The sequence below is a fragment of the Neolamprologus multifasciatus genome, chromosome 9 (genome assembly GCF_963576455.1).
Source record: "Neolamprologus multifasciatus chromosome 9, fNeoMul1.2, whole genome shotgun sequence".
Classification (NCBI taxonomy): domain Eukaryota; kingdom Metazoa; phylum Chordata; class Actinopteri; order Cichliformes; family Cichlidae; genus Neolamprologus; species Neolamprologus multifasciatus.
The window spans coordinates 6596609-6621254 of NC_140447.1; the positions used below are offsets into that span (position 1 = coordinate 6596609).

Consider the following 24646-nt stretch of genomic DNA (forward strand, 5'->3'; position numbering starts at 1 on the left):
CTTACCACAAAACGGAAAAGTTATGACAAATCAGACTATAAGGCAAAAAGAAAGTGCAGCTTTATGGTTTCATGGACAAAAGAATTTCTGTGGCTGCAATATGACAAGCTAAATAACCAGGGCTGCACATAAGTGGTCCGCAAGTGCGCATTCGCTGTCAAAATAAAAAACGCGCACAAGATAAGAAGTTGCAACGCGTGTTTGCATACATAAGATTTTCTGGAGGAGGACAGACATTTGTTTAGAACTCTTAAAGATGTCGAAGAAGCAAGCTCCTTTAAGCCATTACTTTGGTGTTCCTCCACCTCCAAAGAAATGTCAGAAGGAGTCCGAACCACAAAAGAAGCGCGTATTCTCGAAAAAGTGGTTGCAGGAGGTGATCTGGCTTCAAACAAATGATGAACGCACAGAGATGTGGTGCAGAATGTGCCGTGTAAATTTAATAAATGACAAATTAATAAAAAGGCATGAACATCTTTTTTGTATCAAAAAAATATCGAACCGTGACACCAAAGTATCGAACCGAACCGAACCGTGAATTTTGTGTATCGTTGCACCCCTACCATACACAGAGATGCAAAAACTTTGTAGTGTTGTACGGATACAGGGATGTTCAATAAAGTCAATAAAGGAAACTGTGGTGTCTTGCAGGCTCAGATGGAATCTCTTTATCATATCATGTGAGTTCAGATCACATGCTTTTACACATGTGATCTCCCCTTCCATTACTTCCTTCTCTCAAATGTGCATCACTTTTGACCTACAGAGTCCAGAGATTACAGACAAAACCTGCTAATGTACGTAAATTCGTACTAATAAAACAAAATCCTGACAAAATGGCAGAGAGCCAAATGGAATTTACTTTTTAACCTCCAGTTAAGCAGAAAACCAGTTTTTTAGTTCCTTCTGTTTTCACTAGTTCATTTTCACTAGTTTCCCCAGATGATTACTGATGAAAACATCGCCTCCAACAGACACAAAAAAGGAAAAGAATGTGTTCATGTCCAAAAACCCAAGAAGCAGTATTAGTTGCACAATCAGGTCCACACTGGCAGGTGGAGAAAAGAAATGTGAGAATTCCAAACATACAAAGTCTTACGTTCCTAAATGTAATTATGAAAGTGCGAGTGTACCACTTGGGTTCCCTTCTGAAACATTTTAGTGACATTTGTCTGGTACTGTATGTGAACTCACATCTGTGGCAAGGAAACAATACTGAAAAATTTACTTCACTTCAGTCTACTTGCATAAAATGATAATACAAGAAGTTAAAGACACATAATATCTGCTTTACAGGAAAAATAAAAGACCACTCTGCATTATTTAACTTCATCATAAACTGTTGAAGGTTACGGTACACAATCACACAGTCGCACAATCAGTCGCTTTGTTTTACTGTCTTTATTGAACCTTGAGCAATCACTCAAAGTCCAGGGTGTACAGGATGTGAACCTGTAGGCCTCTCCAAAAGTTACTTGGAGTCAAGTGTTCCACTTAAATGACACTAAAGCATGTGTTGGGAATCGGACCTTTCCTCTAAATGACAGTCTCCTCTACATCTCTACTAGTAGACATGAACTGATCCAGTAGCCAGGGAACAGAACAGCCAATTTCCAGCGTTTTCAGCCAGGACCAGTGACTGGTCATTCTCCCAAATATCTGATTACAGGCCGGTCTGTTTCATGTGCACACAACATGCGCACAGAGATGCAGGCAAATACTGACTCGCACACTCATAGCCACATGCAAACATGTCGTTAGTGTGAAATTTCTCACTGTTATTGAAGACACAAATTTCCCAAAGTAAAGCATGGAGGGACCACCACACAAAACTAATGTTCATCTTCATCCAGCTGAACATATGAGATTTGAAAGAAGCTAACAAAAAGAACAGGGCTAAAGCTAATAGTAAACATAAGCCAGCATCATCAGTATGAGATTTGGAACAGCAAAAATGATCAAAGCAGTTACAAGGAAGATTATGGAAATGGGTAAAAAAAAAAAAAAAAGAAAAGTGAAAATGATTAAAATCCTGTTATCTGGTGATATTATAACACAATGAACACTTGAATTGAAAAAGAAATTGCAAAGAAATCCTGAAATGTACTTCAAATTTGGGGGGAATTAATAATTTCTTTTAATTATTAAACTAATATTTTGCATTTTTAAAAAACAGATGATATTTGTTTGTATGTGCTTGTATGGGCCAAATATTGCACAAGAAAATTGCAGTCAGTGAATATCTAAATGTACATTACACTTGAAAGAGTCAAAATCTCATCCCAATTGTGAAGCACAGTGGAGGGAGCATCGTGGTTCGGGGCTGCTTTGCTACTTCAGGATAGGAATGCCTTACAATAGTTGAGAAAACACTGAATTTAAAACTGCAGCTAGGAGAATGACAGTGCAGCAGTCAGTATCTCGCCTTCACCACATTCACTAACAGTCCATTCATTTGACTGCTTTGGGGAATGATAGTCAACACTAACGCTGGACAGGACTGCAACTGAAATGGTGTCATGACCTCAAAATGAATACTCAATCAAGACATCCCAGATATATAATGATCCACACTTTCTCATAAACACACTGTAGTGCAGCCTTTTATTAAAAAGCCTAACCTCACTCCAACAGTGCTTTAAACCCAGACTGATTTCTAAAAAGCAAAGGTGCAGGGGAAAAAAATATGTTTTTCCCAGCAGCTCCAGACCAAAAGTGTTTAAATCTTATTTCAAGGGACAGAATAGCAAACAATTTACACTTGTAAAAGTTTTGAATGAACCTATTAACTCAAGGGATACTATTATATTCAGGGCTGCACATAAGTGTTCTGGAGGAGTACAGACATTTGTTCAAAACTCTTAAAGATGTCGAAGAAGCAAGAAGCAAGCTCCGTAAGCAATTACGTGCAAAAGAAGCGCGTATTTTCAGAATTTCCAGGAACATCTTATGTACGCAAACGCGCGTTCCAACTTCTTATCCAGTGCGCGTCTTTTATTTTGACAGCGAATGCGCACCTGCTGACCACTTATGTGCAGCCCTGGTTATATTATTGTATGTGTATGTATCGTTTCAAACTGTGAAGGACTTTGTAACTGTGTGATCTGAAAACTGTTTTTATTTTGAGAAATTTTGCTTAATTTTATCCAATTCTGTACTTTACATGTTTACAACAAAAGCATCTCCATACAAGTGTGTTAATAATCAGATTGTATGTGTCTGCATTTGTGAGTCTGACAAAAATTCAAACAACATGGACAGGTTTTTATATAGCGCTTTTCTACTCTGTCTGAGCACTTTAAGTACTTTATATATCTAATTCATTCACCCAATCACACCCATTCACACAAGCACTTATTCTAAGCGCTCTATCTAAAATTCATGCACATTCACACTTCGATGGGTGCATCGGAGAGCAATATGGGGTTAGTATCTTGCCCAAGGATATTTTGCATGCAGACTGGAGCAGCCTGGGATCAAACCACCAATCTTCTGGTTAGTAGCTGACCTGCTCTGCCACCTGAGCTACAACCACCCCAACATTACATAATAAGAACAGAAAACATAACCCCCAAAAAAAAAAGAAGAAAGAAAAAAAAAAACTGTCTTGGGGCAATGAGTAAGATCAGCAAAAACAGAAGTTGACTCAAGTTTTTTACTATCTCAGTTCCTTTTTTCAGCAGACAGCTCAGCCGATGTCATGAGAGAGTTTGGAAGGATTGAAGCTTGCACTGCATCAGTCTCATCCCTGGAGTTTTACAGGACTGTAGTCATTTAGGCTGGGGTGGGGTTAAGGAGGTTGTCTGTGAGGGTTCTCAGTCATCCAGGTCATCGTAGTCAAAGGAGCTTGCAAAGAAAAGCGTCTGGACTTCTTTAAGTTGCTTGAAGACGTTTCACCTCTCATCTGAGAAGCTTCTTCAGTTCTAAGGTCAAATGGCAGAGAGTCCCAGATTTAAACCCAGTGGGAATATCCCCCCAAAGAGGGACAAAAGGACCCCCTGATGATCTTCTAATCACCTGAGCCAAGGTGTGAAAACGGGTGTGGGTCCCAATCAGCCAGGGTTTCGGGTGAGCTCATTGTGAAACCTGGCCCCACTTTATCATGCGATTTCCTGAAGTCAGATGGCCCAGGATATGAGTGGGCGTTAAGGCGTCTGGGGAGGGAACTCAAACCTGGATTATAGATGGCAGACAGTTGGTGTCTTAAACCACCGCCTCTGTTCAAAGATGGTCGCTCACAGTGGACATAGATGGCTTCTTTCACTCCTCTTTCAAACCATCTGTCCTCTCTGTCCAAAATGTGAACATTGGCATCCTCGAAAGAGTGTCCTTTATCCTTTAGATGCAGATGGACTGCTCACAATGAGCTCACCCCACCATTTGACCTTAGAACTGAAGAAGCTTCTCGGATGAGAGGTGAAATGTCTTCAAGCAACTTAAAGAAGTCCAGACGCTTTTCTTTGCAAGCTCTTTTGACAGTTAAGGAGGTTATAATAGGACTCCTAATTCAGAGACAGGCGGAACATGATACTCACGCAATGTCTCTCTCTACACATTTCTGACATCTGATATCCACTGATGCCATAACCAAGTAACTGTACTGACTGTGCCCAGCTGCATTTTCTCCTTACATATACCCAAGGTAGACACAATAGCACAAACAGAAATTTAACACAGCTTCTTATGGAAACAAAGCTCTTCTGTTTTGAAGTTTTATCAACTGCTCTATTCAGTAAATAAAGCAGTATTTGTATTGGGTTTGTTTTAATATTATTGTTGAATAAACATATTTGGTCATTTTAAAAGTTGTTATTTTCTTTATTTTGGATGATTTCACTGGATGGGATAATGCTAATATGTTTAAGTATCATCACCTTATGTTTTCACTCTCCCCTGACTATCAACCCCAAATGTAGAGAATGTCTAGGGGAAAACATGATGTAGTTTTTCCCATCACATCTGTTCAGCAGCAGTGGTTTTCTGGTGCTGAAAGACTGTTAGCATTATTAACCAGACCACTTTCATCGTGTGTTAAAATAAAACAAACTTCACTGGTATGAGCAGTGCTTTGGAGGTGACTGGTAAAGTTTCACTTGCTTACTTCCATTTTCAGTTTGGTGCATTGACTAAGAGATACTATGCACATTTAGTGACTTCTTAATCTAGATTTTGGTGTAAGTCACAAAATATGAGGAGCTATCTTTCCTCTAGTATCTCATATTTATGCAGTGTTAGTGCTGGCCCCAAGCCTCCCCTCCAAAAAATAAATTTAAAAAATGAAAACAAGGAGGATTGCTTGATGAAGGGCATCCAGTATGAAACATATACCACATCAAACATAATGCTCATGAGTCAGAATTCCATACTACACTGATTGGGACTCTGGTTAGGACCCCACATTGGTCATTTTTGCTCCGTACCATTTCTGCCAGTGTCTAGGCCTTGGATAGCCCCTGCAATATTCTCCTGAATGATAGGTGTCCCCACTCAGACAGAACCTCCACACCAGCACTGGTACAGGAGGAGAAGGAGTCAAAACTGGAAGCAAAGAAATTGCTGAGTTTCTTACTTTCTTTTTCACAACAGTTAACTTGTGTCTTAGACTCGGCTACGCTATGTGCTGGCGCTGTCACTTTGTGTTCGCTCGCTCTGCGGTAGAGTATCACTTCCTGTTCCTGCTCAAACACAGTGGTGTTTCTGAGTAGCTTATTTGCTTAGCAATTTAATTAACAACTTTTAAATACATTCTTTTTTCAGAGTATAATCTTCACGTGCTTCATCCGAAGCACACTTTCTGTGTACTCACTACCTAATTTATAGCCAAAGTATTCACTCACTGTCTCTGTACTGTTTCACTAGCTTAGCTTAGCTCATAGCCGACTCGTTAGCACCATGGCTACTTCACTTGTCCCTCCTGCACTTTCTTGCTCATTGTGTCAGATGTTTAGTTACTCCTCGGCCTCCTTTAGCAGTAATGATATCTGTAACAAATGCAGCATATTTGCAGCTCTGGAGGACAGGATTACTGAATTGGAGACTCTGCTTCGCACCCTTCATTCACCTGTAGCTAGCCAGGCCCCTGTAGCTGGTGCAGCCGAAGATAGCGTAGGCCCCGCTAGCTGACAGACCCCAAGCAGCTGGGGAAAGAAGGCGACTGGGTGACGGTGAGGAGGAAGCATAGTCCTAAACAGAAGCCCCAGGTACACCACCAACCCGTTCATGTGTCTAACCGTTTTTCCCCACTCGGCGACACACCCACCGGGGGTCAAACTCTGGTAATTGGTGATTCTGTTCTCAGACATGTGAAGCTAGAGACACCGGCAACCATAGTCAATTGTCTTCCAGGGGCCAGAGCAGGCGACATTGAAGGAAATTTAAAACTGCTGGCTAAGGGTAAACGTAAATTCAGTAAAATCATAATTCACGTCGGCAGTAATGACACCCGGTTATGCCAATCAGAGGTCACTAAAATCAATATTGAATCGGTGTGCAACTTTGCCAAAACAATGTCGGACTCTGTAGTTTTATCTGGTCCCCTCCCCAATCAGACCAGGAGTGACATGTTTAGCCGCATGTTCTCCTTAAATTGCTGGCTGTCTGAGTGGTGTCCCAGAAACTATGTGGGCTTCATAGATAATTGGCAAACCTTCTGGAGGAAACCTGGTCTTGTTAGGAGAGAAGTCATCCATCCCACTTTGGATGGAGCAGCTCTAATTTCTAGAAATATGGACAAATTTATTAAACCCCTCAAAATATGACTATCCAGAGTTGGGACCAGGAAGCAGAGTTGCAGTCTTACACGCCTCTCTGCAGCTTCTCTCCTCCTGCTACCCCCCCAAAAACCCATCTCCATAGAGACTGTGTCAGCTTCCAAAAAGACAAAAAACAAACTAAAAACCAGCAACAAACAACTTAAACATTTACAAAGAAAGAACAATACAGTATCCACATCTGAACCAAAGAGTAAAACAGTGAAATGTGGATTATTAAATATTAGGTCTCTCTCCTCCAAGTCTCTGTTAGTACATGACTTAATAATTGATCAACAAATCGATTTACTCTGCCTTACAGAAACCTGGTTGCAGCAGGATGATTATGTTAGTTTAAATGAATCAACACCCCCGAGTCATTCTAACTACCAGAAATCTCGAAGCACAGGTCGAGGGGGCGGTGTGGCAGCAATTTTTCACACCAGTCTATTAATTAATGAAAGACCAAGACAGACTTTTAATTCATTTGAAAGCCTGATGCTTAGCATTGTCCACCCCAGCTGTGAAACTCAGAAACCAGTCTTACTTGTTATCATCTATCGTCCACCTGGGCCTTACACAGAGTTTCTCTCTGATTTCTCAGACTTTATATCTAATTTAGTTCTGAACTCAGATAAAATAATTATTGTGGGTGATTTTAACATCCATGTAGATGCTAAAAATGACAGCCTCAATATGGCATTTAATCTGTTATTAGACTCAATTGGTTTCTCTCAAAATGTAAAAGAACCCACCCACCACTTTAATCACACTCTAGATCTTGTTTTAACATATGGCATAGAAACTGAACATTTAACAGTGTTTCCTGAAAACCCTCTCCTGTCTGATCATTTCCTGATAACATTTACATTTACAATAATTGATTACACAGCAGTGGAGAGTAGACTTTATCAAAGTAGATGTCTTTCTGAAAGCGCTGTAACTAAGTTTAAGAATATAATCCACCCACTGTTATCATCGTCAATGCCCTGTACCAACACAGAGCAGAGCAGCTATCTGAACGCTACCCCAACAGAGGTCGATTATCTTGTTAATAATTTCACCTCCTCACTACGTACGACTCTGGATACTGTAGCTCCAGTGAAAACCAAGGTCTCTAATCAGAAGTACCTGACCCCGTGGTATAATTCTCAAACACGTACCCTAAAGCAGATGACTCGTAATCTGGAGAGGAAATGGCGTGTCACAAATTTAGAGGATCATCATTTAGCCTGTAGAAATAGTTTGTTGCTTTATAAGACAGCCCTCCGCAAAGCCAGAACAGCTTACTACTCATCACTGATTGAAGAAAATAAGAACAACCCCAGGTTTCTCTTCAGCACTGTAGCCAGGCTGACAAAAAGTCAGAGCTCTTTTGAGCCAACCATCCCTTTAACGTTAACTAGTGATGACTTCATGAACTTCTTCACAAATAAAATTTTTATCATTAGAGAAAAAATTACCAATAATCATCCCACAGATGTAATATTATCTACAGCTACTCTTAGTACCATTGATGTTAAGTTAGACTCTTTTTCTCCAATTGATCTTTCTGAGTTAACTTCAATAATTACTTCCTCCAAACCATCAACGTGTCTTTTAGACCCCATTCCTACAAAACTGCTCAAAGAAGTCCTGCCATTAATTAATTCTTCGATCTTAAATATGATCAACCTATCTCTAATAATCGGCTATGTACCACAGGCCTTCAAGCTGGCTGTAGTTAAACCTTTACTCAAAAAGCCATCTCTAGACCCAGCAGTCTTAGCTAATTATAGGCCAATCTCCAACCTTCCTTTCATATCAAAAATCCTTGAAAGAGTAGTTGTCAAACAGCTAACAGATCATCTGCAGAGGAATGGTTTATTTGAAGAGTTTCAGTCAGGTTTCAGAGTTCATCACAGCACAGAAACAGCTTTAGTGAAGGTTACAAATGATCTTCTTATGGCCTCTGACAGTGGACTCATCTCTGTGCTTGTCCTGCTAGACCAGGGGTCGGCAACCTGTGGCTCTGGAGCCGCATGCGGCTCTTTTGTCCTTATACTGCGGCTCCAGGTGGTTTGGGAAAATAAATTAGAAGTATTTAGCTGAAGTGTAATTTATTTCTGTTTAGTTCTTTTTTTAACTTGTAGTTCTAAATTGGAAGATTATTGTGATTTTGAAATATAAAAATAAAATTATATTATATTATTTTTTCACCGCTCAAAATAAGCGTCACACTCGCGGAAGCCGGTATACCCGCCGAAACGCTGTGCATTTATCGAGACTTTTGAACCCAGGTAGGCCAGTTATGGATCTTCGGATCCACATTATGTCAGCAGCTCCACCATGAACTATGTTAAAACAAACACCGCTCACGCCTCACAGATGACAGCTTAAAGTCCTGCGTAAAGATGAAAGCCCCGATTTGCAGATGCTGTGCGCAGCGGTCGGGACCATAAGTCTTATTGTAAACATATCACGGCAGACCCGACGATGTTTGCATGAACATGCTTTTCAGCATCTCTTTACTGACCAATTTTCACACACGGTTGTTGTACGCATACAGCCGGCTGTAGCTTTTCAGCTCACAGCCTGACAACACAACAGCACAGAGAGCACAGACTTTAAGGCAGCGAGGCGTGATTGCGGGTGCAGCTCAGGTGCGTCCGCCTCCCAGTGGCGCTGCAGACCACGCCCCACCACACACATTAACCAGGTAAAATACATATTTAGGCGGAATTTTGCAAATATCTATTTTTCCTTTTTTAGCAGCATAGTGCTTTTTTCCAATTACTTTTTAAAAGTCAGGTCAAGGCTCCAAAAGCCCAAAGGCGATATAAGGGTGGTGGCTCACAACAGTTTTTGTTTGCTACATGGATCATTTTAGTTCAGGTTGGTGTCTTTCCTTTTGTTATATTTCTTTAAGAGTTCAAAATGTGTTAATTACACAAATAAAATGTAATTTTCTCTGTAGCACTTCATGGATTTTATAAGCAACACACCTCAGTTGCTCTGTGGATTCTTTTAAAAAGCAGTTAAAAACTTTTCTGTTCAAACAAGCCTTTTGTTGATCTACGTATTTTAGATTCTTTACATTATTTACATTTGATCTTTTACATTGTGTATAATGTCTATTGATTGTATTGTTTATTTTAATCTTTGTGTACAGCGTTTTGTGACTGCCTCTCTGTGAAAAGCGCTTAATAAATAAACTTTACTTACTTACTTTAGTTGTTCACACAAAGCATAAAGGTAAAAAAACAATATATGCAGTGTTATCTTCATTTTAGATTTCAAAAAGTATTTGCGGCTCCCAGTGTTTTCTTTTGCGTGGAAACCGGGTCCAAGTGGCTCTTTGGGTGTTAAAGGTTGCAGACCCCTGTGCTAGACCTTAGTGCAGCATTCGATACTGTTGACCATAATATCCTATTAGAGCGATTAGAACATGCTGTAGGTATTACAGGTACTGCACTGCAGTGGTTTGTATCATATCTATCTAATAGACTCCAATTTGTGCATGTAAATGGAGAGTCCTCTTCACACACTGAGGTTAATTATGGAGTTCCACAGGGTTCAATTCTGTTTACATTATACATGCTTCCCTTAGGCAGCATCATTAGAAGACATAGCATACATTTTCACTGCTATGCAGATGACACCCAGCTCTATCTGTCCATGAAGCCAGATAACACACACCAATTAGTTAAACTGCAGGAATGTCTTAAAGACATAAAGACCTGGATGGCCGCTAACTTTCTGCTTCTTAATTCAGATAAAACTGAGGTTATTGTACTCGGCGCTGAAAAGCTTAGAAATATGGTATCTAACCAGATTCTTACTCTGGATGGCATTACCTTGGCCTCCAGTAACACTGTGAGGAACCTTGGAGTCATTTTTGACCAGGATATGTCCTTCAACGCACATATTAAACAAATATGTAAGACTGTGTTCTTCCATTTGCGCAACATCTCTAAAATTAGAAATATCCTGTCTCAGAGTGACGCTGAAAAACTAGTTCATGCATTTATTACTTCCAGGCTGGACTACTGCAATTCATTATTATCAGGATGTCCAAAACACTCACTGAAAAGCCTTCAGCTAATCCAAAATGCTGCAGCAAGAGTACTGAAAGGGACTAGAAAGAGAGAGCATATTTCTCCTGTTTTGGCTTCCCTTCATTGGCTTGCTGTTAAATCCAGAATTGAATTCAAAATCCTGCTCCTCACAGGTCTTAAATAATCAGGCCCCATCTTATCTTAATGACCTTGTAGTACCATATCACCCTATTAGAGCACTTCGCTCTCGCTCTGCAGGCCTACTTGTTGTTCCTAGAGTATTTAAAAGTAGAATGGGAGGGAGAGCCTTCAGTTTTCAGGCACCTCTTCTGTGGAACCAGCTTCCAGTTTGGATTCGGGAGACAGACACTGCCTCTACTTTTAAGATTAGGCTTAAAACTTTCCTTTTTGCTAAAGCATATAGTTAGGGCTGGACCAGGTGACCCTGAATCCTCCCTTAGTTATGCTGCAATAGATGTAGGCTGCCGGGGGATTCCCATGATGCATTGAGTTTTTCCTTTCCAGTCACCTTTCTCACTCACTATGTATTAATAGACTTCTCTGCATTGAATCATATCTGTTATTAACCTCTGTCTCTCTTTAAACAGCATGTCTTTTATCCTGTCTTCCTTCTCTCACCCCAACCGGTCGCAGCAGATGGCCGCCCCTCCCTGAGCCTGGTTCTGCCGGAGATTTCTTCCTGTTAAAAGGGAGTTTTTCCTTCCCACTGTCGCCAAAGTGCTTGCTCATAGGGGGTCATATGATTGACTTTTGTTGTGATTTGGCGCTATATAAATAAAATTGAATTGAATTGAATTACAAAAATCAAGAAATCACAAGTTGAAGGGACACTGCAACATGTAACGTCACTCATTGTCCTATGGCGTGGGTTTGCCAGGGCAAGGGTAATGACCCCACTACCACCACTTCTGGCACTGCTGCTTAACAGGGTGCTTTTAAAAAGGGACAGGGTGGACTTTTTTTTATGTGGTTATGTGTGTCTACATACAAGTACAGTAAATACTTTGTCTATCAAAACTCTGAAATAACAGGTGAAAATATACTGAACCTGTAGATATACACTGTTTTCTTCATGCCTATGATGACTGTATGTAAATTTTTAACCACAGCTGTGCATGTAAAAAAGTATGATAGTATATCATACCATCCCATGCTAAAACAACTATTGCTACAACCTACTGTCATAGAAAAGAAACACCTGTGTCAAGTTATCTTTAACTTCAATTTTGTAACAGATGAAAAACAAAAACAAAAGAGAAACCCTAGTTAGTAAAAATGGTCAAACTTGCAGTGATGTCAAAGCAGGAATTTATAGTATTTTTTTAAGTTTGCCACATTTTTTTTGTTTCTAAGACCCTTTGTGCCTTGTAGTTTGGAATAGATTTGCACCTGAAACTGACACCGATAGACCCCCATTGACCACTCATCCACATTTACTAACTGCACAAGTAAGATTCCATTATTGCTTTGGTGGTAACTGTACTGTAAAGTGTTATGATAATGTAGATAATGACCTGAGGACAAATGCCCAATTCAAAATAAAATTACCTGATGAAAATGTAAAGATTGAGCTAAACTGTGACCCAAAGGAGAGAGTCTTCTGAAACACCCTCTGTCTGACCGATGTAACCCCCACCCCCACCTCATCACATACATCACCCTGTGAGTGTTGCGTGTAAACAGCAGTGTAAATAGGGAGCAAGTGGAACAAATATGTGAGACTGAACAAGGCCACACAAGAGCAGGAGCAGATATAGTGGATGCCAGGGCCCATTTGGTGCTGACTGCTGGGTTCCAAATAAAGATGAGGGCAGCACATGATACCAAAGGTGCATGCCTTCTTGAACATGAACACACACACATGTACACACACACACAGAGAGAGAGAGAGAGAGAGAGCAAGTGAGCCTCTGGAATGACATTCTGAGGACGTTCATTTACCAGTTCTGTCCCACTCATTCTCTACACACAATGTAATTATTAGCTGTAGCTGTAATATACAAACCCTCCACCTAAAAAAATACATAAATGTTTTTCCCAAAAAGTTAAATCATCTGGAAGTAGCATTTTCAGGGGAGAAGTGTTTTGTCACTAATCTGCAAGTGACTTCTTCAGTCTCAGCTGACTGCAGGTTTCCAGCCTTATGAACAGTACATTTGCATAATGACTGAAACTAGCACCACTGGTGAAAAATTTTCTGGATCATTAATAAGCAAATTGTCTTGACCACTAATAAGGGACCATTGATCAATGGTCATGAGTACCATTCACAGAGAGTTGGGGAATGGCTGCAATCACAGCACTGTAAGATGGTGAAAGATGTAGCCTGAGGCCCCCTCCTCGATTTCACGTAAATGGCCTCCTTGACTCCGCGCTCAAACCAGCATTCCTCCCTGTGCTGGATGTGTACATCATCATGATTGAAAGAGTGTCGACTGGCCTGTAGGTGTAAACAGACTGCGGAGTCCTGCCCTGACAAGGTCGCTCTTCTGTGTAGTGCCATCTGCTTAGGTAGAGGTTGTTTGGTTTCCTCAATTTATAAATCACGCCAATCCTCCTGGCACTTAACAGCGTAATCGAAGAAGTTCCTTATCTTGATGATAATGCATGTTGCCTGTCATTGAAAAGCTGTCCAAGTCAGCAAAATACTCTCAAATTGTACTTTGAAATGAACCGAAAGCCAGTGTAGCTGCATTAAGATATGAGTCACATGCAAGAAGTTGGGGGATTTTGTCAGAAGCCTGGAAGTAGCATTTTGAAGAACTTGGAACTGTTCTGGGATGTTTTTCCAAGACAAATTTATAGTGCATTGCAGTAATCCAATCATGAAGAAACAAAAGCATGAATAATCATTTCCAGTTCAGCACGTGACACAACGGAGCTTAGTTTGGCAGTACTTCTCAAATGATGAACGAGAAACTTGACATGTGCATCCAAAGTAAAACCAGAATCAAAGGTTATGCCAGAGTTCCTAACAGAGGATTTGCCAAAGAACCAAGATGTCCAAGCGTCTGAAACGTGAAACGAGGTGTACAGCTGAATATCATCTGCATAGCAGGGATAATAGATGTCCTTAAAGGTACAAGGTACAAAAATGTCCAAAGAGCACAAACAGGCTTTCATTGTACCAATAAGCTTCGCCAGCTCAGGTAAAGTTACTGGTGCAAAGCTGTCTATTGTAAGATAACAGGCCGAGCTGGTGTGGGAACATCAACACAGATGCTGAAGAAGAGATATTATTTCTTACATTTCTGACCTTATTAACCAAAAAAAGGAAAGAAAACGCTGACAGTCCTCATTTCAGGACATAGTAGGTGGAGCAGGAGTAATGATGCCACTAACAATGTTGAATAACAACTGCTATTTAACACCAGGTTAGAAAAATATTCACCCCTTGCTTACTTAACTGAGTTATTAAAGGAACTAAAAGAGCCTTTAGGTGTAATAAGTGCCTTTTTAAATGGGTTTTCCTCCACAGATGTTCCATTTTTCTGCAGGAACGTTTTATCATGCAGAAAAATGGCATATATCATAATTTATCTATGGTGATGACTGTAAAACTGGCACCCATCTCTATTTAAAACAACAGATATAGTCTAATATAGAAAGGTAATGTTAATTAAAAGGATCTGTTAAGATATCTACATCATTATAAGTGGAGAAAAACAAATTAAAAGCCTCAGAAAGCATGCCTGCAGAGGAGGCAGACCTCATGAGGGCTGAAAACTGTGTCACAGTTACAGATCAATGAAAAATAACACAGTGGTGGTTAGAAATAAAAATGTCCTCAGAACAAACAGAATCAACATTCAGACCCAAAGTAAAACCGAGGTCCAAAGTGTGCCCTTTGGCGGGAGTAGGGCCAGACACATGCTGGATAAATTAAAAATTCTATGACACTCATAAAGCTCCTAGCAAAGAGCTCAGAGTCATCATCAATATGCAAAATCCCCAAATACGACCAGTCTAGACAGTTTCAGAGTGGATGATAAACAGTTACTAAATTGCATTAAGAATGTGCTGTTTGGACCAGGTGGACGGTACACTACAGCACAATAAAAAGGATCCTTTCCCCCGCAGCTCAAGCGATAAAAACTATCCAATTTTAGACAAACGACATGAAAACCGATTTGAAAACACAACAGCAAGACCTCTACAACCCAGCATCCGAGGCTGGCTGATAAAAGAGTACCCCCTCGGACAAAGTTCAATAAGAGATGTGTGGTATGCGGACTGCTGCCAAGACTCAGTCAGGAATAAAAAAAAAATCCAGATTTCTAGATTGTATAAAGTCATGCTTGGTGAGGTGGAGAACAGAGCAGCCACAGACGCGGCTCATTTCAGGGGATGGAGAAACTGTGGGTTTGGTCCATGAAAGTCATGTAGTCCACTCACCGACGGGATAAAAGGCAACGTGAGCAAAGAGTCTGGATGAACACTGTGGAGATAGCTGTGTCGCAGAGATCCAAACAGCATGTAAAATGAGTAAGACTGAAACTGTCAAAAATGAAATAAATAACTGAATAGTAAATATTTTCACATTCTTTTAAATACACCACAAAAGATTTAAAAACAAATGTAAAGTGTGTCTAGAGTGCTATTTAATTTCTATCTCACATCTAGATATTTTTTATTTTTTAAACGTCATTCATTTTAAATTTAATAATTTGTTTCCCTTTAAATGCTTTCACGGTTTATTTTTTCCCAACTTTGATATTGTGTCGTGTAACTTGGCTCAAAGTAAAGTGCAGAGTGGGTAAATGTTACAAAGGTGAATAAATATAAAAGCAAATCACAACAGGAATATTATTAGTGTTATATAAATAATGTTATTTTTTCAATTTATCATTTGGTGCACTTAATGAGACATTAACTTACTTATATCTGATATTATAGGGGTAGCTTCTGAAATTGGACCTTAAAAAAAAATCATAACCAGCTAACAAATTCATGCAGATTACTTTTGCTGATTCTCCATAACGAATCTCAGGCAGCAGAAACAATCACAGAGATGAGAGCTTAACAGTCTCTCAGCCTGATGTGAATCTCACACCTTCTGAAGACTCTAGAACCTCATTTATATTTCAATGCCTGGTTAGTCTCTCATAAATCCAAACACAATCTTAATCATCCTCAGCATCTGAGGCAAGCCGCGAGGTCACACCCACAAACTGCTTAATGTCATTAGTAGAGATGGCACGATACCACTTTTTTATGTCCGATACCGATAGCGATATCATAAATTTGGATATCTGCCGATACCGATATGAATCCGATATAGTGTTTTTTAATCAATAAAACTGTTTTCTTAATATCTTGCTGCAAACTCAAACTCAAGTTTAAATAAACAACAACACTAAAGCTATTCTGTTACACCTGTATGTAAAGAATACACTGCACACAAAATATTTCATAGTTCAGCAACACTGATCAATCTAATAAACTTAAACCTGCTCCATCCTCCCTATTCTGGTATTTTAAAGAGTACTTAGCAGAAATATTAAGCAACCTAACTAATAGGGTTGCAAACTCCCAGCAAAAAAAAATAAAAAATAGGGAACCGCCCTCCACCTCATGATGCTTAATCGATGTAATCAAATTTAATTTGATGCAGGGGGAAAAATGCACAGAAATGAATTATTTTTCAAGAATAATTAAATAGATTCAACATCTTTCTTCAACAGAACTGCAGACTGCACAGATGGTATCTTCCCAAAGGAAAAAGTACTATAGCTTACTAGGGTATATTAGACTTAACAGTTACTATATACAGTAATGGACTTCTATATATTTTACATCAGATTAAAACTTTGGGTGTAAGAGTCAGATAATTATTTATTAAAAACTAGACATTTTAAATGAGAATAAGAAAGAAAAGTATGTCTTTGTGCCCCCTTTTCCCTGTTCATGCCCTATCGGGCCCCCTGGCTAAACTTTGCTAGATCCGCCCCTGCACAGTTGCGTCAGCTGCGTAGAAAAAGATCCTGGTGTAGAAATAATATTAAATAAATTCTAACAACAGCTTATCAAGCTTAAACGTGCTGCTGTTGTTCAGCCGCTGGTTTCCTCTTTCTGGTGGAAGTGGGCCAAAAACAAACAAGAGAGACGATCAGCTGATCATTGATCAGTTTCATGATTGAAGTAGCAGCAGGAGAGAGAGAGAGGCAGTCGCTCCATATATCGGTTGTTAAGCTTAACGCGGGAATGCTTTACAAACATTCAGAGATGAACTTACACACTTGCTTTACTTCTCTCTGGGAAAACTTCCTCGGAGATGAAATGCTGGTTTGGTAGCAGGCTACAAATACACACAGCCGCTCTATCATTCTCTATGAGCAGAGTTACGCCGTGTCGCAAGTTTTGTGAGGTGCTTTTTTGATATTTAATGGATCGGATTACATTTTTTATTTCTCTCCGATATCCGATCCAGTAATTTACGTCAGTATCGGACCGATACCGATACGTAATATCGGATCGGTCCATCTCTAGTCATTAGCAGTCACTATGGCCTTTTCCCACTCTTTGCACGGCCTAAAATCTGAACAAGGACCAAGTCACAAGAGCATTTTTAGACTAAAGTGTTTTAAGAGGAGCCCAAGGCAGTGTAACACATAGACACTATCATTCACACAACAAAACGTTTTTTTCCATCATTTATATTTCTTCATAACCGCTGCTTCCTCTTTACGAGAGACTTTACTTAACATTGTTTTGCAACCTCGAGTCGTGGAAAACACAGTGCTCCAGTTCCACTAAACTGTCAAATGTATTCAACTTGCGTTTGACCTTTGGAAAAGTACATTCCACCGTCAAATAAAGCCTCCTTTATTAACAAATTAAAAGTCACAACTTGTAATATGCAGTCAGCTTTATTCAGAGCCTGCATCTGGTCTCTGTTTGACTGTGTGGTATGTAACTAAAAGAGGAACCTTCCCATTGAGCATGCTGATACATACAAGTTTATCTGTGCAGTGCCTCTGTAGTGGAAAATGGCTAACCACTGATCGTGTAAACATAATTAAATCTATTATCTGCTACCGCTAACTTCATCATAGGGAATTCAATTAAACAGAGGCCCCTATAGATCTGTAAACAGATTATACCAAAACAAACAACTTTCCACTGATTGCAGTAAACCGAGAGTCACAGATGAATGAAGTGCGGAAATTGAAATCGAACTGAAGTCAGTACCTAATAAGATGCTTTAGTGATAAATAACTCCTGAAGTAGAGACTTCATTATACAGAGGGTCGTTAATATCTATAATCCATCTCAGCAAGTTTCTGGCATAGGTTTGTCCACTTTTTCTCTTTTTAAAACCATCACTGGGCCCATTGTGCAAGCACTCTTCACATGGCTACAACCCCGTAAGTATTTGTGATAGAGACAAAACAAGCACAAAAAATTTACAGGGCCTAGATTTTTCCATGTGCGCTTCACATTAGCATAACTCCTCAACTATATTTGGCTGGAGAGAATTTCGCAGCCAAAATTACAAAATAAATCTGTTCGGCCAGTGTGGATCTTTTTCAACGAAGGGCTAAAGGCGTTCAAATCAATTAAAATGTATGTTCAAGACTTTTTCATTACTATTCCCGTCACAATTTCAAGCCAGTGATATTAATGAAGTAGGTATTTTTACAACCCCCACCGCAAAAAAAGAAAAAACAAACAAAAAACATCCTCAGATTTTACAGCAGCATATTCATTGGAGCGACATGTAACATATGATATCATTTGACAGCCACATTCTTTGCCCGCCCAGTTGCATGTGCCCACAGAGGCGGCAAATGCTTTGGTTGTTCTCTGTGGAGTCATGTTACAAATTTTTGGGAGATTAAAATTTTTGCCGTTGAAAACTTGCTCCCAATCTACCATCATCACTGTTTGGCTGAGAGAACACACAAAGCGCAACAAGCCCCAATAATGCACCCTCGCATGATATCTCACATGCACAAACACACCCATCATCTTCTACTTAGCAACACAATCTGAATTTGAATGAAATACCATCTATGCATTAAAGCAGAATAGCCAAGTCCCAACTTGTCATCGTATTATAGAAGAGGTAATCGGGTTGAACACATTTTCATGGCTTTGCAGCTCAGTGCTGGCTATCACTTAAAAACACCTACTGCTCCAGTGAGGTGAGGTTTTTTTCCTACAAAACTACAACCTGTTTGATTTAAAAAATATTTCTATGCTCAAAATCAAGCTACAAATGAGTATTTTAGTGTTTCTACCAACATTGCTAAAGACTCAGCAGGTTCTGTGACTGCAGGCATGAGAAAAAAACCCACAAAAAACATGTGCACACTCACAGCCGTGCACAAACATGGCTGTGAGCCTAACATGTAGGCTCCTCATTGTGAGTGAAGACAAAGTTCCACCTCTAAATGGCTTATGAAAAATAAATCAATATAAAGGTTTTGGAGTGGGCTAGTCAGAGTTCTGACTCAGTTTGATTGAGATTCTTTGGCATGACCTTAAAGAATCAACCTACGACATAGTTGAATTCAAACAATTCTGCAAAGACGAGTGGGCCAAAATTCCTCCACAGTGATGTGAAAGACTCATCGTCAGCTATCACGAATGCTTTTCTGCAGCTCTTGATGCCAAGAGTGGCACAACAAGTTATTAAGTTCATGGGTCAATTTCTTTTTTACACAGGAGCACATAGGCTTGGGACGTTTTTCCCCTCGATAAATGAAATCATCATTTAAAAACTGCATTTTGTATTTACTTGCGTTATCTTTGTCTAATATTAAAATTAGCTTGATGATAAGAGGGAAAATACTTCTTATCAGCACTGCATGTCAGGTAAACGTACGTGTTAAGACCCCTGTTGGATCCTGGGAAGGAGATCCCTTTGAGGCTATGTCGGGAAGGACCAAATCAAACACGGTGGTGAACCCTTGGTAATAAGGGAGCAGTCAAAAGAAGCCTTAAAGTGAGGTGTACGCCAACTCAGATTCAGTTATTAGTTATACCTCCCTAGCAGAGCACTTTATTTTGAGCTGTTTAAGCAAAAGCAGTCTAAGGAGCTTGGAAAGAAAAGCATCTGGACTTCTTTAGGTTGCTTGAAGACGTTTCACCTCTCATCTGAGAAGCTTCTTTCACCGGATGAGAGGTAAAACGTAAGGAAAAGCAGCTCCTCTAGCTTCCTACAGTTTGGAGAAAATTGTAAAATTGTAATTAATAACTGTAACTGATAATTTATAAATTGATTTTATTACAAAAATAGTATAGTGCATTGAAGAAGCACTGGTTTTTGCTGGTATACATTGTCAGTTATAGGTCTTATAAATAAATCTGGAATCAGCAAAAACTGATACTAATGAAAAAATATAAATAAATAAATACAATAAAACAATTGAAAATGAGAATCGGCACATCTCTACTTCCACATGCACATGCTTGTGCTTACTTTAACCATTTTTCATACTTTCAGTGAGTTATTTCAACAAGTTCTTTCCGTTTTGCCCCCTGCTTGTTTAGTTTCAAAATTTATGCATCTTTTTCTGCAAGATTAGATTTTCTTTTCAAAACATATGAACGCTACTTTTCACTGCTTTTTGCTGCACAGCAGGTTGCTCTGCGTGTTTGATTTGGCAGTTTTATGTCAGATTCTCTTTCTGACACTACCCTAAAGCAAATTTGTGTCTCCGGTTGGAATCAAGCCAAGCAACTTTTTGCTTGTAAAATCTGTTTTGTTTTATAGGTTATTTTTTTCACACAAGTTGAACCCATCTTTCCACATATCCTATGGTTACTATACAATGAATCACTTGAGTACTTGTAGCTTCATGTCAATCACTGCTCTAAATCAACAGAGGCTTTAACAGGACCAGAAACTTGTCACCTGTCCAGCATCTTATACTGGCTCTGAGCCTGTGGGATACTTTTGTTGGACCTAACACAACTTAAACTTATTTTGTCAATCGTAAAAGTCTCCTCTGTCACCATGATTCATCATGAGTACACACCCAGTAACCACCACTAGCACTGTGAGATTTATCTTATTTTTTCATCCATATTTAATTAATAAGACTAAAATTTACCTTTCCTTCGTGGTGTCTAAACATTGTTTACAGTTACATATGAAATAGCCATAAGCAGGATGACCCTTATGCACACAAATAAATAAACTCAGAGTACATTAAGTGCCAGGCAATTCTTCTAGCACCTTCTAAGCACCCACCTGTTGCTATAGATGCACCTTGTTTGCATGAACAAAGCTTGAGAATAAAGCCTGCAGCCAAATTGTGGTTCAGCTCAGAGACACATACTGTGAACCAAGAACATTTGGGAAATCGCTGGCACTATGTGAAATTAAAACTATATTTGGACCATTGTGAAAGACAAAGGTTACCACGGGAGCACCTTGCTACATATTCTACATATGTTGAGAACAGAACAAAACAAGGTACACTAGCCTGCCTTTTATTTTCTGCCCATTATTTTCAAAAACAAATGGCGCCAAAACCTTGTCATATTATTTTACTTTACATTTATTAACAAAAACTCAATTCCAGATAAAAGACTGAGAGGAAATTCGCATGGACCTAAACAAACAGTCTGCTTCATGTGCGCTTCAATTAGGTGAGCAGAGATGTCGTTTTAATCTTCCAAACTGTCTGACGGAACTTTTAATGCCGGTAAAATCTCTATATGAGGCACCAGGATACAAACCAATAACGTTTTGACTGTTGTGGTTAATGTGAACAGGTTCCGCAGGTCTGCTTCGGTTTTATTAAATCACTGCCCGGGAGAAACACGACAGCTAATCCTCTAAAAGGTGGATAGGTGAGATAAGAAGTGGGACACGGAGTCTGCCCCTGTCTGTAGCATACTTACCGTACTTGTTAGGCTCCCTGTTGTACTCCAGGATAGGCACCGCAGCGCCGGGGTCCAGGGGTTCGAACACGGAGTCTTCAAGCGGCTCTTTTTCCTGCCCCGTGTCGGCGCTGCTGCTGCTACCGCAGCCGGTGTCGAGTCCCGGGTCAGCGGCAACCGCGTCCAAGTGAGCCCCTTGTACGGGGACCGTCCCTCCACCGCCAACAGGGACTACCACAAATCTGTCCCCCATGTCCTTTTTCTTCACCTGTGGAACTTTTCAGTGGAGGACCGCACAACGGTTAGTTTGTGCTCCTCACTCTGCGCGTGCAAGCACACAGTACAGCCAGCAGTTCCCGCTCACGCCTTCGATCAGAGGATTGATTACAGTATGGCTGTGCCCGCCCTCTCTGCTCGGTCATTGGTTTAGAATGCCAAGGAGCGCTGTCAATCGTTCCCAGAAGCAAATCAGAGTTGTCGAAATCTGTTAATTGTGAACAGGGTTAGTTACTAATATTTCTATCAAATTAACGATATTCTCCTCAAAAACTCGAAGTTCTGTAGTTATTACATTATGATTTAGTTGCTCAAAGACCCCAAATAAAATCAAAATGACAATAGTGAATACATTTTCAATCTTCAAAAGTTCTTATATTAAATTTTAAATATATTCTAAAAAGATATTCGTTTTTATTTAAAACTGAGGGACCATTAGGCAGCAAAAAATATAATTTAAAAACGCAGGCGCAAACAGGATCCTTAAAATAGTGCATGTTAGAACCCTGCTGTCACAGTGGGCCACATGTACTGGCATCACACTGGACTCATTACAGGCTTTTTTAGTGAGCTCAAAGTGATGGGGTAATTAACACCCACTCTTTACATCCTCCCCATCAATAGCCTTTCACAGAGACTCAATAGATCATTCTAATTTAAAAAGTAAGGATGGGTTAGTCATTTGTCAACACCTTGCCATAATAACTTTGGTATGTTCCAGCTTAGAATAAATGGTTCCTTAATACTGCAGGAGAAAATCAACTCTCATAGTTCCCAGCAGTTTTGATACATAATCAGAATGGAAACAACACACCCTTGGACTCAGCTTTGGTATTCTCAATTCCACAGGCTTAAGCATAGCTCACACCTAGCATCCTTAACATTTCTAGTATGTTTGGCTTTTGAGTCAAAAAACACAAAATCTGCAGCAAATTCTTAAAAAATATTAAAGATGCCAAGCAAATTGATGACCCCCCCCCCCACACACACACACACACAGAATTATAAGTTGATAACGAAGTGAGGCAAAATGACCAAAAAGACATGTACCCTACAATGGATGGGCATAAAAATAGGTGAAGACTAAAAAAATCCTAATCAGAATACTTTATTAATCCCAGAGGAAATAATGTGGTCAGTTATTTCAGCACCGTATGAACAGCAACTAACTAAACTAAATTAAATGATAACATTTATTACAAAGTTACCAAATATAATAAAATAGTTCTAATAAATACAAGTAATAAAATGACTGCAACTGAATACAAAAGAAAAGAAAAAACAAAGAAGAGGAAAGAAACAAGATGCAGGAAAACTATAAATGGGCACAAAACAACAAAGAGGGTCACAATAGAAAAGATGCAATAGAATTGATTTTTTTTCTCCAAAAGTAGATGCAAGTCAGCTATAAAAACACAAAAACTGAAAGTGTTTAAAAAGAACAACAACACACACTGTAACGAAACAAATAATGATCAAAGGGATGCATAAAAATAAAATAAAATAAAACAAACTGGAAAAAAGAAGCTGAGAAAGAAAGAAAAACCAGAGGAGAGGTATAACAAAAATACAAAGGGACACCAAATGGCCAAAAAGACATGCAAAGTCTGTGATAATGTAAAATGACCCGAGTCCAAACAACATGACATTGTTGTCATTTTATATCTGTGGGTGTCTTCCTCTTTTGTAGCAGGGTTGAGGGCTTTTTATATGTCTGAGTCTACTGGTCTATTATTATGTCTCCATAGGTATTATTTAAAGCAATTATTTTGACTTCACTAAGAGTATAACTACAGATCAAGTCAATTTTATTAAAGCAGAAAACTTGAATCTTATTAGTCGCCTGACTAATGTACTAACTTCATTACAAAAGGCTTCTGAACTTGCAAACCTGATTGTTTCCTTTTCTAATGGCCTCTTCAAGCTTCTCATATGCCTCGTAGTCTGTCATATACTTTTTGGTTATCCACAGATTCTCAGGAGAGAATATTCTGGATGAACTCCAGGAGACCACTCAGACAGTAATTGCTTGAAGGGTGTTACATGGACTAAAATAGACAGCTGGCAGAACAGTTGGATGACTGGGTTGGGGGTGGGGGTGTGTTGAGTTTACAGAAGTACGTCGGGCCACTGTGTGCTTGAAACGAAAGGAAGGAACCACACTAATGATGTGCAATGTATAGTTCATGCTTGTTTGTAAAGACGCTGACTGTATGAATGCATGAAGCTTTGATACAGCACATGCACACACACAGACACACACTGGGTGTGAGACTAAAATACAGGGCTGACAAAGAAACTTGTAATCCTCCATGTCTGTGTTGTTTGAGTCATCCGCAGCTAAACTCATCGGCTCAGTTCAGAATGATTTACAGGCAGAACCAAATGAAATGCAGATTACTTTTTAAAGCTGGGTGATAACAGATGTGGCTTTTAGACCACAATCACAGCTGCAAGTGTTCATGGTGATACATGTCCCCCGTTGTCTATGGGAAGTCACACATCTGATGTTTGCTCTGTCATCAATGTGCAAAAAACACGGCACAACAAACACACTTAAATTATGCAGGAAATGAAAAACTTTGTCTGTTTTGATCAATTAACTAAAAAATAATGTAAATTAATGGATAATAATGTTAATATATAGTATAGTTAATATATATCACAGTAACTATATACAATATAGTTAAAAAGATAATGATAATAATGTGGAAATCAACTTTGAAG

At 39.4% G+C, this 24646-nt stretch overlaps 1 protein-coding gene across 4 annotated transcripts in view; it reads right to left on the reverse strand.

The window, feature by feature from the left end:
• LOC146510929 (solute carrier family 12 member 7-like) overlaps nucleotides 1-22022 on the reverse strand; it is an 85944-nt gene extending 63922 nt beyond the window's left edge. For 2 of the 4 annotated variants that reach the window (XM_085172847.1, XM_085172844.1), the window contains exon 1: nucleotides 21665-22022. In XM_085172847.1, the coding sequence (XP_085028973.1) occupies nucleotides 21665-21896 (232 nt within the window). In that variant the 5' untranslated portion in view covers nucleotides 21897-22022. The remainder of the gene's footprint in view (nucleotides 1-21664) is intronic. The other 2 variants (XM_085172845.1, XM_085172843.1) reach the window with 1 other exon arrangement.
• Nucleotides 22023-24646: the final 2624 nt, after the last annotated feature.